The 17051-nt window shown below is 37.0% G+C and overlaps 1 protein-coding gene across 4 annotated transcripts in view; it reads right to left on the reverse strand.

Moving 5' to 3' along the window:
* Positions 1-1845: 1845 nt before the first annotated feature.
* Positions 1846-17051, reverse strand: part of LOC118902672 (C-type lectin domain family 4 member A-like) — a 38858-nt gene continuing 23652 nt past the window's right edge. For all 4 annotated transcript variants that reach the window (XM_036867284.1, XM_036867283.1, XM_036867285.1 and 1 more), the window contains 3 exons: positions 4392-4543; positions 3171-3286; positions 1846-2090 (listed from right to left, as the gene is read on the reverse strand). In XM_036867284.1, the coding sequence (XP_036723179.1) occupies positions 1949-2090; positions 3171-3286; positions 4392-4543 (410 nt within the window). In that variant the 3' untranslated portion in view covers positions 1846-1948. The remainder of the gene's footprint in view (positions 2091-3170; positions 3287-4391; positions 4544-17051) is intronic.

Consider the following 17051-nt stretch of genomic DNA (forward strand, 5'->3'; position numbering starts at 1 on the left):
CTGAGAGCCAAGTTGACCGGTAATAAAGCTGATACTTGGAATGGATATGGGCATTATTAATTGGGAGGTAAACTGGTATATTCTACATACAATGGATAAGATCAGACCTGTATAAAAATAACTCATCTGTAGATATAATCAGGAAATAAGTGGCAAATATAATTACTCATTTGCATCAAGATAATCAAGGCATCATCTCAGGAGGTCACACTGGGGTAGCCATGGCTAGAGTCGGCTTTATCATGATCGATTATAATTACCATACTAATGCAATGAATAACAGACTTTAGTGTAAATATGCTATATTGTAGTAGAAAAAAATGATCTATCATAACTATAGTAAAGAGAGGAATATAAATATATCAGGGGTCATTTTGAGTGGAAATACATACCTAGAAACTGTAAAATTTAACCAAAGGAAAAAATTATCAAAATACCTGATGAATATGTCTATGTCAACTCACCAGTAACAACTTCCAGTTCTGATTCTCTAATTCTAAACCTCCAGTGCTCAACCTCTGATTTCCCTTTGCTTGTACCCTGGTGTTAAATGACAGCCCAAGACTAAACAGAGAATGTTAAGAAGCCCAAAGCATCTACTGGACCAAAGCTGGAATTTATCGTTCACTGACGTGTATTACATTCCACCTTTACAAAATATGCTTTTAGTTAAAGGTAATAAATCTGTCTGAGAGAAATAAAAAGTAATGGTTAGGATTATTTTGCTGTTGACCAACCCATACAGAGAAAAATCCAGACAGATGGAGGAACCACAACATATAACTATATCCGTATCTAACCCCTTAGCAATCAGACAAAAATTAGGAGATGAGGCTCATGCCCCCTCCATTTGTCTGCAAAGGGGCTGTCCAATATAGTCTCTGCACATGGAAAATGGTCAATATATGTTCATTTTGTCTGGTAGAAAGAAATTCTCCTCTACCCTTTCTAGATTCTTCTGGCTGGCCTAAGAAGTAAAATTGACATGAGCCAGACTAACAGGAAAAAAAATCAAACAAAGTTTAATAACATGTATACATGGGAGAGACCCAGGAAAACTGAGTAACTCACCCGAATGGCCAAAGTCCTCACCTTAAATACCTTATGCAGCTAAAGACAAAAGAGAATGTTGGAAGTAGTGGTTTAGGACCTCAAAGGAGAAGAAGGCACCTGACATGGAGATGGAAAAGCAAAAGCTTGATAAACAAATGTTTGCTGGACCCTGCAGAGACAATGGGACACAGAGAGGAATTTTAACAAACAGACTTTGCCAGGCTCCTCCCTGTCTATATACCTAGTTCATACTATAGTGATCTATGGTGATCACTTCCTAGAACTGATCCTATATCTCCATTCTTTAGGCAGCTAGGGGGAAGGTGAAAGTTTTTTCTTGAGCCTTTTGGGCCTTGATTGTTTTCAGCTTGAAACTATGCACTTCCCAAAAAGACATTTTGGGGTGGCAACTTTTGCTCCCCTAAAATTTCATGAATGAACAAATGAATGAATGTGTGCGCTGGCTCTGTCGTAAATGGAATAGGTGACAGCCTACTGAAAAATTCTATGAAGATCCCTTATAAAAGACTTACACATGAATAACAAGAACATATTAGCTATCTCTAAGAGAAAAACAAATATCGTATATTAACACATATATGTGAAACCTAGAAAAATGGTACAGATGAACCGGTTTGCTGGGCAGAAATAGAGACACAGATGTAGAGAACAAACGTATGGACACCAAGGGGGGAAGTGCTGGGGGGGGGGGGGGGGGGGAGGAAGGGGGAGATTGGGATTGACATATATACACTAATATGTATAAAATAGATAACTAATAAGAACCTGCTGTATAAAAAGTAAATAAAATTAAATTTTTTAAAAAAAGAACATATTAGCTATCTCTGTGATGGTGGATACCAATTCAACCTCACGGTCATGGAGAATGTTCCATTCATAAGTAGATCTTCATCATCTTGCAAATAGACTTGTGACGGTCATTACAAGGAACATCATTCCAGCCCCATTCTCCTGAACGAACATTTAGCACAACGCAACGCTCATAAGGATTATTGGGTTCACCCCTGTGCCAGAATCTGAGTGCCAGAAAGGGAAAAAAAGAATGAGAATGTTTCTTTAAACAGTGCTTTGAAAAGAGACAGTAAGAGAGGCGGCTGGGATTGAACTGTGTGGAAGTCAAAGTCAGATATGCCCAAATCATTCCTTCCCACTTCTCATGGAGTTTTCCCTCCATCTATGTCTCTGGTATTTCCCTTGAAAATTGTCCTTACATCACCCAGTATTGTGTCATCTTATTGCATTAAAAATTCTCCCAGCAGATGTTCCAGTCTCCCTTCTGTTTGTCCATTTTATATCCTGTTCCCAGGAAACTGTCAGTCCACAGTCTCCCTTAAATGATGTAAAAGACTTCACACTGGTCTCAAGTATCAATATAGTTTGTTTCTTTTATTATGCACTGCTTTTGGAGTCTGAAGAACTAGTTAAAATCTCCGAATCTGCTACTATGCCTGTTACCATGGACAAGTAATTTAATTTCACAGATTCGCAGAGACTAGATTAATATCCCTATATATTTCACACAGTGATATTAGGATCAAAGGTGGTAATGTACTATAATGTACTAAAGTACTTAAGAGTTTTAAAATAACTTCATAAATATGAGATATCATAAGACTATCAGAATTTAACTTATTTGCTGTATGAGAGATATTAAATCTCAATAATTGGTTATGATCTTAATTGACATAAATTGTTGTTACATTTAGAGAGATAGTGTAGTGGTTGAAAGCCCCAACTTTGATATCAAACAGACCTGGGTTTGAGGACCACTGTTACCACTGCTGGATAACCACTGAGTTATCTAAACTCTTTAAACTCAGTTTCTTCATCTCTATAGTAGAAAAATAATAATGTGTGCCTCATAGAGTTATTATGATGATTGAGTGAGATAATAAGGAAAATTATTTAACCTAGTGCCCAAGAGTTAAAAGAAGAGTGAGCTTTTTTCTTTTATTGAAGTATAGTTGATTTACAATGTTGTGTTAGTTTCAGGTATACAGCATGAGCTATTTTATTTTAATAACTGATCATTGGAACACCCTAAAACCCCTGTATGCTGCAGGACCCAGGGTTCCTTTATTTAATTCTATACTCACGTGGCACTTTCATTGTATGGTGTCTGATCGACCCATTGCCAATGTCTTTTCCCCTCTGGGTCTGACAGCCCCACATAATAAACAGAAGTTAGTTTCAGTTTCCGGGTGATGATATCCTAAGGGAAGAAAAGGAAGGAGGTATAGCCTTTAGAACAGTCAGGTTGAACTGAGTTCCTGGCTTTAGGGAGAAGAGAAGAAAAGGAGAGGATCCAGGAAGAGCCACATGGGGGCCCTGCAGAGGAGCCTAGGTTTTTTCTGGCTAAGCAGAGCAGGATCAAAGATATCACTTGTGAGCATGATGTTGGTCTTAGTCTGTTCAGGCTGCTGTAACAAAATACCACAGACTGAGTTGCTTATAAATAACAGAAGTTTGTTTCTCACAGTTCTGGAGGCTAGAAATCCCAGGTCAGGGAACCAACATGGTAGGATGAGGGCCTTCCTCCTGGTTCCTAACCAGTGCTTTCTCACTGTGTGCTCACGTGGTAGAAGGGGCGACGTTGCTCTGTAGAATCTCTTTTTTAAAAACATTAATCCCATCAATGAAGGCTTCATCCTCATGGCCTATGCAGCTCCCAAAAGCCCTACTTCCTAATACTATCATCTTTGGAGGTTAGGATTTCAACATATGAATTGGGGTGGCAGGACACAAATGTTCAGAACATACCAATGTTTGATACATATGGAGGCAAATTCTATTCATGATCATAACGAATTCTCATCTCAGACTCTCTTCCCTTAAATCCTTCCCTAAGAGAGGGTGTTCTTCAAAGTCGTAGATGAGAAATATTTTGCAGATTAAATAATTTTCCTTTTAACAACTTCAGATTGTTAACAATCATTTCTGATTGGTGATTGTGACTCTTCATGATGGAACTTCATTTCCTAATTGGACTTGATACCCCTTCTCTGTTAGTTAATAATTTATAAAACATTTACGTGTTGAAATAATAAACTGATATTTCAGGCTGAAATATTTTCAGCCTTCCACTCAACCCCTACTTATTATATTTTCAATGCCCCAATTTATTTGGGGGGAGGTTAGTTTTATAGAAGCAGGAAGAAGGCGTGGAATGTAAAACCTCAGGTAGCCTTTTCTAACTATTTTCTTAAGCCTTCTGCCACAGCACCAATATCCCAAGACAATAAAAATCTCCTTCTTAGCCAAGAAAGATGTTAAAAAGCCAGGCAACACTCCTGATTCCATTATCAATTAGAAAGTACCTGCTCATCCTTGGTGTTGATCACCAGCAGGTGAGCTTCCATTCTTGAACATCTCTTCTCACTCTCATCCCAAATATTTTGTTCAGTAGAAATAAAATAGCAGTTAGAACTAAATGACGTCCAATTCTTTGGGCAGCAACTCCAGTCTTTCCCTGTATTGAGAAGAAGGCCATAACAGTGCAATATATGAAAAGTAATTTTTTAAGTGTGTGTATTAAGGACCAGAGGAGACTGCATGGAAAGCAGAACTCCCATCTTGACCCAGGAGTAACAAGGAGCCCCTGCCCATCAGGCGTCAAGGAGGTCAAGTCTACCTACATCAGGCAGTAACAGGGTAGGGATGCTTTCCTTTGCCAGAGTGGTGTCAGGAAAAACCAGCTAAAACAGAAGTTTAAATAAGATCCAAACTCTCAGAACATAATACAAAAATGTCCAGGTCTCAATGGAAAATTACTTATCATACCAAGAACCACAAAGTTCTCAAAAGTCAATTTAAAAAAAAAAAGAAAAAATATATGCCAATACCAAGATAAGAGAAATACTAGAATTATGTGCCAAAGATTTAAAAGAAGCCATGGAAAGATGCTTCAACAAGAAAGTACAAACGTTTGAACCAAATGAAAAAATAGAAAGCCTCAGCAAAGAAATAGAGGATCTCAGCAAAAAAATTAAAGATAAAAAGGAGAATCAAATGGAATTTTATAGTTGAAAAATGTAATAACCAAAATTAAAAGCTCAGTGGATGGGCTCAACAGCAGAATAAAGAGGACAGAGAAATCAGTGAACTAAAAGATAGAATAACAGAAATTACTCAGCTGAACAACAGAGACAAAATAGAGTAAAACAACAACAACAAATAAATAGACTTCCAGTTTCCAGTCTGGTAAGAAGCTTGGAAGTCACCACTCCATTCTAACAAGTAAAAAGCTGAACAAACTGAAAATCAGCAACTCTTCACAGAGCAAACCACTGCACCCAAAGTTGTAGAGACACAAAAGCAAATACAGAGAATCACAATTTTGTACTGGAGCAGAAACTTCTTTGGGAACCAGTCCCAGGGCATGGCAACCTGAACTGAAATTGTGGAACTGCTGGAAGCTCAGTGTAGACAACTCTGAGAGATAAAAAGTCCAGGGTGACCCAGTCAACGTAGAGGCCCCAACACTTCTGTGAGTTTTACATCCTGGAGTTCCACCAGGTGCTCACAGTAAATATCTGAGAAAAATTCTCCTGTGCTTCTGGCAAAAGCAGGGCAAAAGGTACCATTTTGAAATACACCAGAGGATTCTTTTCTTTTTGAGAAGATCTACGCACAGGAGAAATTATCTGACCAGAGCCTAAGATGCTGGGGATTTGTCAGACCCTAACTGACTAGGGAAAGGAAAATACCCAAGTAAAGCCCACTGTAGCCACCTGTCCCACTCTAAAGGGGTTAATAAAAACAACTGAGAAGAAGAACTTGTAAGCTCAAAGCACAAAGGCAAAGACTCACTAAAAGAATGAACAAAATCATAGGATTATAGAATGTCTCCCCTCCCCCCACACCTCACCACCACATTTTTAAGGCCTTTTTACAGCAGTTCCTTTTACTCAGTACATCATGTCCAGCTAATGAGAAAAAAACACAAGGCATATTAAAACAAACAATACACAGTTTGAATAGACAGAGCAAGCATCAGACGCAGATGCTTGATGGGGCAAAGATATTGGAATGATCAGACCAGGAATTTTTTTTTTTTAACATCTTTATTGGAGTATAATTGCTTTACAATGGTGTGTTAGTTTCTGCTTTATAACAAAGTGAATCAGTTTTACATATACATATGTTCCCATATCTCTTCCCTCTTGCATCTCCCTCCCTCCCACCCTCCCTATCCCACCCCTCTAGGTGGTCACAAAGCACCGAGATGATCTCCCTGTGCTATGCGGCTGCTTCCCACTAGCTATTTTACATTTGGTAGTGTATATATGTCCATGCCACTCTCTCACCCTGTCACATCTTACTCCTCCCCCTCCCCATATCCTCAAGTCCATTCTCTAGTAGGTCTGTGTCTTTATTCCCGTCTTACCACTAGGTTCTTCATGACCTTTTTTTTTTTTTTCCTTAGATTCCATATATATGTGTTAGCATACTGTATTTGTTTTTCTCTTTCTGACTTACTTCATTCTGTATGACAGACTCTAACTCCATCCACCTCAATACAAATACCTCCATTTCATTTCTTTTTATGGCTGAGTAATATTCCATTGTATATATGTGCCACATCTTCTTTATCCATTCATCTATCAATGGACACTTAGGTTGCTTCCATGTCCTAGCTACTGTAAATAGAGCTGCAATGAACACTGTGGTACATGACTCTTTTTGAATTATGGTTTTCTCAGGGTATATGCCCAGTAGTGAGATTGCTGGGTCGTATGGTAGTTCTATTTTTAGTTTTTTAAGGAACCTCCATACTGTTCTCCATAGTGGCTGTATCAATTTACATTCCCACCAACAGTGCAAGAGGGTTCCCTTTTCTCCACACCCTCTCCAGCATTTATTGTTTCTAGATTTTTTGATGATGGCTATTCTGACCAGTGTGAGATGATATCTCATTGTAGTTTTGATTTGCATTTCTCTAAGGATTAATGACATTGAGCATTCTTTCATGTGTTTGTTGGCAATCTGTATATCTTCTTTGGAGAAATGTCTATTTAGGTCTTCTGCCCATTTTTGGATTGGGTTGTTTGTTTTTTTGTTATTGAGCTGCATGAACTGCTTGTAAATCTTGGAGATTAATCCTTTGTCAGTTGCTTCATTTGCAAATATTTTCTCCCATTCTGAGGGCTGTCTTTTGCAGACCAGGAATTTAAAACAACTGTGATTAACATGTTAAAGGCTCTAGGGACTTCCCTGGTGGCACAGTGGTTAAAGAATCGCCTGCCAATACAGGGGACACTGGTTTGAGCACAGATCCAGGAAGATCCCACATGCCGTGGAGCAACTAAGCCTGTGCGCCACAACTACAGAAGCCTGCACACCTAGAGCCCATGTTCCGCAACAAAAGAAGCCACCACAATGAGAAGCCTGCACACCGCAACGAAGAGTAGCCCCCGCTCGCTGCAACTAGAGAAAGCCCGTGCACAGCAACAAAGACCCAACGCAGCCAAAAATAAAAATATATAGATAAATAAATAAATTTATTTTACAAAACCAAACATGTTAAAGGTTCTAATGGACAAAGTAGACAGCATGCAAGAACAGGTGAGCAATGTAAGCAGAGAGATGGAAATTCTAAGAAAAAAACAAAACAAAATGCTAGAGATGGAAAATACTGTAACAGAAATGAAGAATACCTTTAGTGAGCTGATTAATAGAGTGGACACAGCTGAGAGAAAAAAAAAAATCTCTGTGCATGAAGATATCTCAATAGAAGACTCCAAAACTAAAAAGCAAGGAGAAAAAAGACTGAAAAAAAAAAAAAAGAGAAGAGAATCTCCAAGAAATGTAAGGCAGAAAAAAAACTTGTAACATATGTGTAATGAGAATATCAGGAGAGTAAAGAGAGAAAAAGAACAGAAGAAGTATTGAAACAATAATGTTTGAGAATTTCTCCAAATTAATTACAGATACCAAGCAGGATAAATGCTGAAGAAAACTACACCTAGACACCATATTCAAGCTGCAGAATATCAAAGACAAAGAAAAATCCTTAAAGAAGCCAGAGGGGGAAAAAACACCTCCTATAGAAGAGCAAAGATAAGAATTACATCAGACTTTGCAGAAACCACAGAAGCAAGAAGAGAGTGGAGTGAAATATTTAAAGTGTTGAAAGAAAAAAGCTACTATCCTATTTCTGTAACATGCAAAATTAACTTTCAAAGGTGAATTAAAAATAAAAACTTCTTCAGACAAACAAAAACTGAGGGAATGTGTTGCCAGTAAACCTGCCTTGCAAGAAATGTTAAAAGACACTTTTTAGAGAAAAGAAAAGTAATATAAGTCAGAAACATGGTTCTACATGAAGAAAGGAAGAAAATCAAAGGAGGAATAAGTGAAAGTAAAATAAAAACTTGTATTTTCCATAGTCTTAATTGATCTATTAGATAATTTGTTCATAATAATAATAGCAACTATGTATTCAAATATGTGATGTGTAAGTGAAATAAATTATAGCAATGATACAAGGGATAGGAGGAAGGAATTTGGATCATCTTGTTGTTTTAAAATACTCTCACTACACATGAAGCTGTATACAGTTATTTGAAAGTGGACTTGGATTACTTGTAAATGTATATTGCAAACTTTAGGGCAACCACTAAAAAAAAAGAAGTATAACTGACACGCTAAGAATAGAACAAAAATGGGATCATGTAAAATGCTCAGTTAAAACCACAAATAGGAAAAGAAGAAAATAGTAGAAAAAGATTAAAAAAAGGGCAAGATATAAAAAAAAATACAAATGGTAGATATCAATACAACTCTATTAATAATCACTTTCAATGTCAGTCATCTAAATGCACCAATTAAAAAGAAGAGATTGTCAGAGTGAATCAAAAAACAAGACTCAACTATATGTTGTCCTAAAAAATCCACTTTAAAACTCCAAGAGGATTTTATAAAGACATATATATTAAAAGTAAGTGCATGGTTATCAAAAATTTAAAAATTTTTATTTCAATGGGCCATTTTTCTATGTCAAAAATTGTCTAACACACATATTAATCAAACTACCAAAAATTAAATACAAAGAAAAAATATTAAAAGCAGCAAGGGAAAAACAACAAATAACATACAAGGGAATCCCCATAAGGTTAACAGCTGATCTTTCAGCAGAAACTCTGCAAGCCAGAAGGGAGTGGCAGGACATATTTAAACTGATGAAGGGGAAAAACCTACAACCAAGATTACTCTAGCCAGCAAGGATCTCACTCAGATTTGACGGAGAAATTAAAACCTTTACAGACAAGCAAAAGCTAAGAGAATTCAGCACCACCAAGCCAGCTTTACAACAAATTCTAAAGGAACTTCTCTAGGCAAGAAACACAAGAGAAGGAAAAGACCTACAATAACAAACCCACAACAATTAAGAAAATGGTAATAGAAACATACATGTCGATAATCACCTTAAATGTAAATGGATTAAATGCTCCCACCAAAAGACATAGACTGGTTGAATGGATACAAAAATAAGACCCGTATATATGCTGCCTACAAGAGACCCACTTCAGACCTAGGGACACATACAGACTGAAAGTGAGGGGATGGAAAAAGACATTCCATGCAAATGGAAATCAAAAGAAAGCTGGAGTAGCAATTCTCATATCAGACAAAATAGACTTTAAAACAAAGACTATTACAAGAGACAAAGAAGGACACTACATAATGATCAAGAGATCAAGCCAAGAAGAAGATATAACAATTGTAAATATTTATGCACCCAACATAGGAGCACCTCAGTACATAAGGCAAATACTAACAGCCATAAAAGGGGAAATCGACAGTAACACAATCACAGTAGGTGACTTTAACACCCCACTTTCACCAATGGACAGATCATCCAAAATGAAAATAAATAAGGAAACAAAAGCTTTAAATGATACATTAAACAAGATGGACTTAACTGATATTTATAGGACATTCCATCCAAAGACAACAGAATATACTTTCTTCTCAAGAGCTCATGGAACATTCTCCAGGATAGATCATACCTTGGGTCACAAATCAAGCCTTGGTAAATTTAAGAAAATTGAAATTGTATCAAGTATCTCTTCCGACCACAATGCTATGAGACTAGATATCAATTACAGGAAAAAATCTGTAAAAAATACAAATACATGGAGGCTAAACAATACATACTAAATAACCAAGAGATCACTGAAGAAATCAAAGAGGAAAGCAAAAAAATACCTAGAAACAAATGACAATGGAAACACAATGATCAAAACCTATGGGATGCAGCAAAAGCACTTCTAAGAGGGAAGTTTATAGCAATACAGTCCTACCTCAAGAAACAAGAAACATCTCAAATAAACAACCTAAACTTACACCTAAAGCAATTAGAGAAAGAAGAAGAAAAAACCCAAAAGTTAGCAGAAGGAAAGAAATCATAAAGATCAGATCAGAAATAAATGAAAAAGAAATGAAGGAAACAATAGCAAAGATCAATAAAACTAAAAGCTGGTTCTTGAGAAGATAAACAAAATTTATAAACCATTAACCACACTCATCAAGAAAAAAAGGGAGAAGAGTCAAATCAACAGAATTGCAGATGAAAAAGGACAAGTAACAACTGACACTGCAGAAATACAAAGGGTCATGAGAGATAACTACAAGCAACTATATGCCAATAAAATGGACAACCTGGAAGAAATGGACAAATTCTTAGAAATGCACAACCTTCTGAGACTGAACCAGGAAGAAATAGAAAATATAAACAGACCAATCACAAGCACTGAAATTGAAACTGTGATTAAAAATCTTCCAACAAACAAAAGCCCAGGACCAGATGGCTTCACAGGCGAATTCTATCAAACATTCAGTGAAGAGCTAACACCTATCCTTCTCAAACTCTTCCAAAATATAGAAGAGGGAGAAACACTCCCAAACTCATTCTACGAGGCCACCATCACCCTGATACCAAAACCAGACAAAGATGTCACAAAGAAAGAAAACTACAGGCCAATATCACTGATGAACATAGATGCAAAAATCCTCAACAAAATACTAGCAAACAGAATCCAACAGCACATTAAAAGGATCATACACCATGATCAAATGGGGTTTATCCCAGGAATGCAAGGATTCTTCAATATACACAAATCAATCAATGTGACACACCATATTACCAAATTGAAGAAGAAAAACCAAATGATCACCTCAATAGATGCAGAGAAAGCTTTTGACAAAATTCAACACTGATTTATGATAAAAACCCTCCAGAAAGTAGGCATAGAGGGAACTTACCTCAACATAATAAAGGCCATATATGACAAACCCACAGCCAACATTGTCCTCAATGGTGAAAAACTGAAACCATTTCCACTAAGATCAGGAACAAGACAAGGTTTCCCACTCTCACCACTATTATTCAACATAGTTTTGGAAGTTTTAGCCACAGCAATCAGAGAAGAAAAATAAATAAAAGGAATCCAAAACGGAAAAGAAGAAGTAAAACTGCCACTGTTCGCAGATGACATGATACTATACATAGAGAATCCTAAAGATGCTACCAGAATACTACTAGAGCTAATCAATGAATTTGGTAAAGTTGCAGGATACAAAATTAATGCACAGAAATCTCTTGCATTCCTATACACTAAAGATGAAAAATCTGAAAGTGAAATTAAGAAAACACTCCCATTTACCATTGCAACAAAAAGAATAAAATATCTAGGAATAAACCTACCTAAGGAGACAAAAGACCTGTATGCAGAAAATTATAAGACACTGATGAAAGAAATTAAAGATGATACAAATAGATGGAGAGATATACCATGTTCTTGGATTGGAAGAATCAACATTGTGAAAATGACTATACTACCCAAAGCAATCTACAGATTCAATGCAATCCCTATCAAACTACCAATGGCATTTTTCACAGAAGTAGAACAAAAAATTTCACAATTTGTATGGAAACAAAAAAGACCCCGAATAGCCAAAGGAATCTTGAGAAAGAAAATCGGAGCTGGAGGAATCAGGCTCCCAGACTTCAGACTATACTACAAAGCTACAGTAATCAAGACAGTATGGTACTGGCACAAAAACAGAAATATAGATCAATGGAACAGAATAGAAAGCCCAGAGATAAACCCACACACATACGGTCACCTTATCTTTGAGAAAGAAGGCAAGAATATACAGTGGAGAAAAAACAGCCTCTTCAATAAGTGGTGCTGTGAAAACTGGACAGCTACATGTAAAAGAATGAAATTAGAATACTCCCTCACTCACACCATACACAAAAATAAACTCAAAATGCATTAAAGTCCTAAATGTAAGGCCAGACACTATCAAACTCTTAGAGGAAAACATAGGCAGAACACTCTATGACATACATCACAGCAAGATCCTTTTTGACACACCTCCTAGAGAAATGGAAATAAAAACAAAAATAAACGAATGGGACCTAATGAAACTTAAAAGCTTTTGCACTGTAAAGGAAACAAGACGAAAAGACAGCCCTCAGAATGGGAGAAAATATTTGCAAATGAAGCAACTGACAAAGGATTAATCTCCAAAATTTACAAGCAGCTCATGCAGCTCAATATGAAAAAAACAAACAACCCAATCCAAAAATGGGCAGAAGACCTAAACAGACATTTCTCCAAAGAAGATATACAGATTGCCAACAAACACATGAAAGAATGCTCCACATCATTAATCGTTAGAGAAATGCAAATCAAAACTACAATGAGATATCATCTCACACTGGTCAGAATGGCCATCATCAAAAAATCTACAAACAATAAATGCTGGAGAGGGTGTGGAGAAAAGGGGACCCTCTGCACTGTTGGTGGGAATGTAAACTGATACAGCCACTATGGAGAACAGTATGGAGGTTCCTTAAAAAACTAAAAATAGAACTACCATATGACTCAGCAATCCCACTACTGGGCATATACCCTGAGAAAACCATAATTCAAAAAGAGTCATGTACCACAGTGTTCATTGCAGCTCTATTTACAGTAGCTAGGACATGGAAGCAACCTAAGTGTCCATTGATAGATGAATGGATAAAGAAGATGTGGCACATATATACAATGGAATATTACTCAGCCATAAAAAGAAACGAAATTGAGTTATTTGTAGTGAGGTGGATGGACCTAGAGTCTGTCATACAGAGTGAAATAAGTCAGAAAGAGAAAAACAAATACCGTATGCTAACACATATATATGGAATCTAAAAATCAACAAAAAAATTGTCATGAAGAGGGCTTCCCTGGTGGCGCAGTGGTTGAGAATCTGCCTGCCAATGCAGGGGACACGGGTTCGAGCCCTGGTCTGGGAAGATCCCACATGCCACGGAGCAGCTGGCCCGTGAGCTGCAATTACTGAGCCTGCGCGTCTGGAGCCTGTGCTCCGCAACAAGAGAGGCCGCGATAATGAGAGGCCCGCGCACCGCGATGAAGAGTGGCCCCCGCTTGCCGCAACTAGAGAAAGCCCTCGCACAGAAACGAAGACCCAACACAGCCAAAAATAAATAAATAAATAAATAAATAAATAAAAATAAAAATAAAAGGAATTCCTTTAAAAAAAAAAAAAAAAAAAATTGTCATGAAGAACCTAGGGGGAAGACAGGAATAAAGATGCAGACCTACTAGAGAATGGACTTGAGGATACGGGGAGGAGGAAGGGTAAGGTGGGAGAAAGTGAGAGAGTGGCATGGACATATATACGGTACCAAATGTAAAACCGATAGCTAGTGGGAAGCAGCCGCATAACACAGGGAGATCAGCTCAGTGGTTTGTGACCACCTAGAGGGGTGGGATAGGGAGGATGGGAGGGAGGGAGACACAAGAGGGAAGAGATATGGGGATATATGTATATGTAAAACTGATTCACTTTGTTATAAAGCAGAAAGTAACACACCATTGTAAAGCAATTATACGCCAATAAAGATGTTAAAAAAAAAAAAGGTCTATCCACCATTACTAATTCCACATGGTTCAACCAAATAGTAATATGTACTTACTATACAGTAAATAACAAGATACAGCAGTAGGCCTAATAAATGAGGTAATTTCAAAGAAATGATCAACATAAACAGTATTTCATGATGTCTGCAACGACTGCAATGTAATCTGTAAACGGCTGTGATTTCTGTTGGTGAGACACACACTATCATGATTTGTTGCTTCCATTCATAATTTCCAGAGAGCAGCAGCATCTGCCAGGAGCTTGTTATGAACGCAAACCCCAGATGCACTGTATCTCTGTGGTCCATCAGGACATCAGCCAGCTCCATCCCCTCCCCATCGCCAGGTAGAATTTGTTTTTCAATCAGAAATAACTTGATAAGTGGAAAGGTATCTCAAATGAAAAAATAATCAATAAACGTACTAGTTTTTCATCTTTATAAGAAAGTAGATAGAGAAAGGTATACCATGCTAACACTAAACAAAAGAAAGCAGGAGTAGCTATATATATTTCAGCAGACTTCAGAGCAAGGAAAGCTGTCAGAGATAATGATGGACATTACATAATGATAAAGGGAATTTTTTCTTGTTCAATTCTCCAAGAAGCCATAACGATCCTTAGTGTATGCACCTAACAACAGAGCATCAAAAAGTGAAGCAAAAACTGATAGAACTGCCAGGAGAAATAGACATATCCATTATTATAGAGATTTAAACATTCTGACAAGAAATGGACAGGGCCAGAAGGCAGAAAACCTGTAAGGACATAGTTGAACTCAAAAACATCATCAATCAACCATATATAACAGACATCTATTGAATATTTCATCTGAAAACAGCAGAATACACATTTTTTTAAAGCTTATGTTGGGGAGGGGGAAATTTCCCCCCCAACCCTCTTTTTTTTTTTTAACATCTTTATTGGAGTGTAATTGCTTTACAATGGTGTGTTAGTTTCTGCTTTATAACAAAGTGAATCAGCTATACATATACATATATCCCCATATCTCTTCCCTCTTGCGTCTCCCTCCCACCCTCCCTATCCCACCCCTCTAGGTCTCTTGAGTTCTTATGGCTGGACTAACCATAAAATTGACACAAGACAAAAAAGAAACAGGGGGAAAAGAAACCAACTCTAATTTGTGTGCACTGAGGTCTCCTAGAAATGAGACCTAAGAAGTAGTCAAAGCAGGCAGCGTTCATAATTTTTAGACAAAGAAACAATAAAATTTTGAGGAAATGTATGCTTAATTAGTGAAAGATAGAAACAGAGTTTAGGTTTGGGGTAATAACTTAAGGAAGCAACAAGATTTGTTTACACAGGCTTCTTGTCCCTGATTTCCCAATCTCTGGTGATGTGTGTTCTTCTCCCTCCAGATACAGGGAGTGTTAACTTTCATTTATTTCCTGCTTTCAGTGAGACAGAGAGGAGGGTCAAAGTGTCCCTCTTATATCAGCTCTTTCTTAAGTAACTTTAACACAAAATAATCAATCTGCCATTGAGGTTCATTTTGGGGAGAACTGCCCTGGACCCCAATACTCACATAGAACATTTACCAAGATAGACTACAACTGAGCAATAAAACACACCTTAAAAAATTAAAAAGAATAGAAATCATACAATGTCTGCTCTCAGATCACGTGGTATTAAACAAGAAATCAGTAACAGAAAGATAGCTGAAAAAATCCCCAAATACTTGGAGACTGAATAAAATACTTCTAAATAACACGAGTCAAGGAAGAAATCTCAAGAAAAAATTTTTTAATATTTTTAACAAAATGAAAATAAAAACAGACATCAAAATTTCTGTGATACAGCCAAAGTAGGGCTTAGAAGGAAATTTACAGCATTGAGTGCATATAATAGATATAAGAAATATCTAAAATCAATAATCTATGTCTCCATTATAGAAAACTAGAAAACAAAGAGCAAATTAAATCCAAAGTAAGCAGAAGAAAATAAACAATAAAAGTCAGAGCCGAAATCAGTGAAACTGAAAACAATAAATCAATAGAGAAAATTGATAAAAGCCAAAAGCTAGTTCTTTGAAAAGATCAATTACATTGACAAGCCTCTAGTCAGGCTAAGAAAAAAACAGAAAGGACTCAAATTATTAATATTAGAAATGAAAATAAGTCATCACAATAGATCTAGTGGACATTAAAGATAGTAAAGAATTATTATGAACACCTCTATGCCCATAAATTTGATAACCTAGATGAAATGAACCAATTCCTTGAAGCTCACTATCTGCAAAAACTCACACTAGAAGAAATATACAATCCGAATAGGCCTATATTTATTAAAGAAACTAAATCCATAATTAATAATCATCCAAAAAAAAAGAAAGCACTAGGCCCAGATGTGTTCACTGATAAATTTTACTAAACATTTAAGAAAGAAATTATACCAGTTACCTCAATGTCCTTCAAAGATAGAAGCAGGGACTTCCCTGGTGGTCCAGTGGGTAAGACTCCATGCTCCCATTGCAGGGGTCCTGGGTTCGATCCCTGGTTGGGGAACTAGATCCCACATGTATGCCACAACTAAGAGTTCACATGCTGCAACTAAGACCCGGCACAGCCAAAATAAATAAATAAATAAATAAATACTAAAAAAAAAAAATACATATATATAGAAGCAGAAGGAATACCAAACTCATTTCCTGAGGCCAGCATTACCCTCATACCAAAACCAAACAAAGACATTGTAAGGGAAAAAAAGCCTACAGACCAATTTCCCTCATGAACATAGATTCAAAAATCCTCAAAAATATTGGAAAATTGAATCCAACAATGTATAAAAAAAATTATAGAGGAGTGTGGCCAAGATGGCAGAGTAGGAAGACCCTGAGCTCACCCCTCACAGGCACAAAATTACAGCTATTTACAGAGTAACTATCAATGAGAATGACAAGAAGACAAGCAGAAAAGATCTTCTGCAAGTAAAGATATAAAGAAGGAACCACAACGAGATGGGGGAGGAAGGGCAGAGACGCAGCATAGTCAAGACCCACACCCAGCTAGGTGATCCACAAA

Source organism: Balaenoptera musculus, chromosome 10 (assembly GCF_009873245.2).
Source record: "Balaenoptera musculus isolate JJ_BM4_2016_0621 chromosome 10, mBalMus1.pri.v3, whole genome shotgun sequence".
NCBI lineage: Eukaryota > Metazoa > Chordata > Mammalia > Artiodactyla > Balaenopteridae > Balaenoptera > Balaenoptera musculus.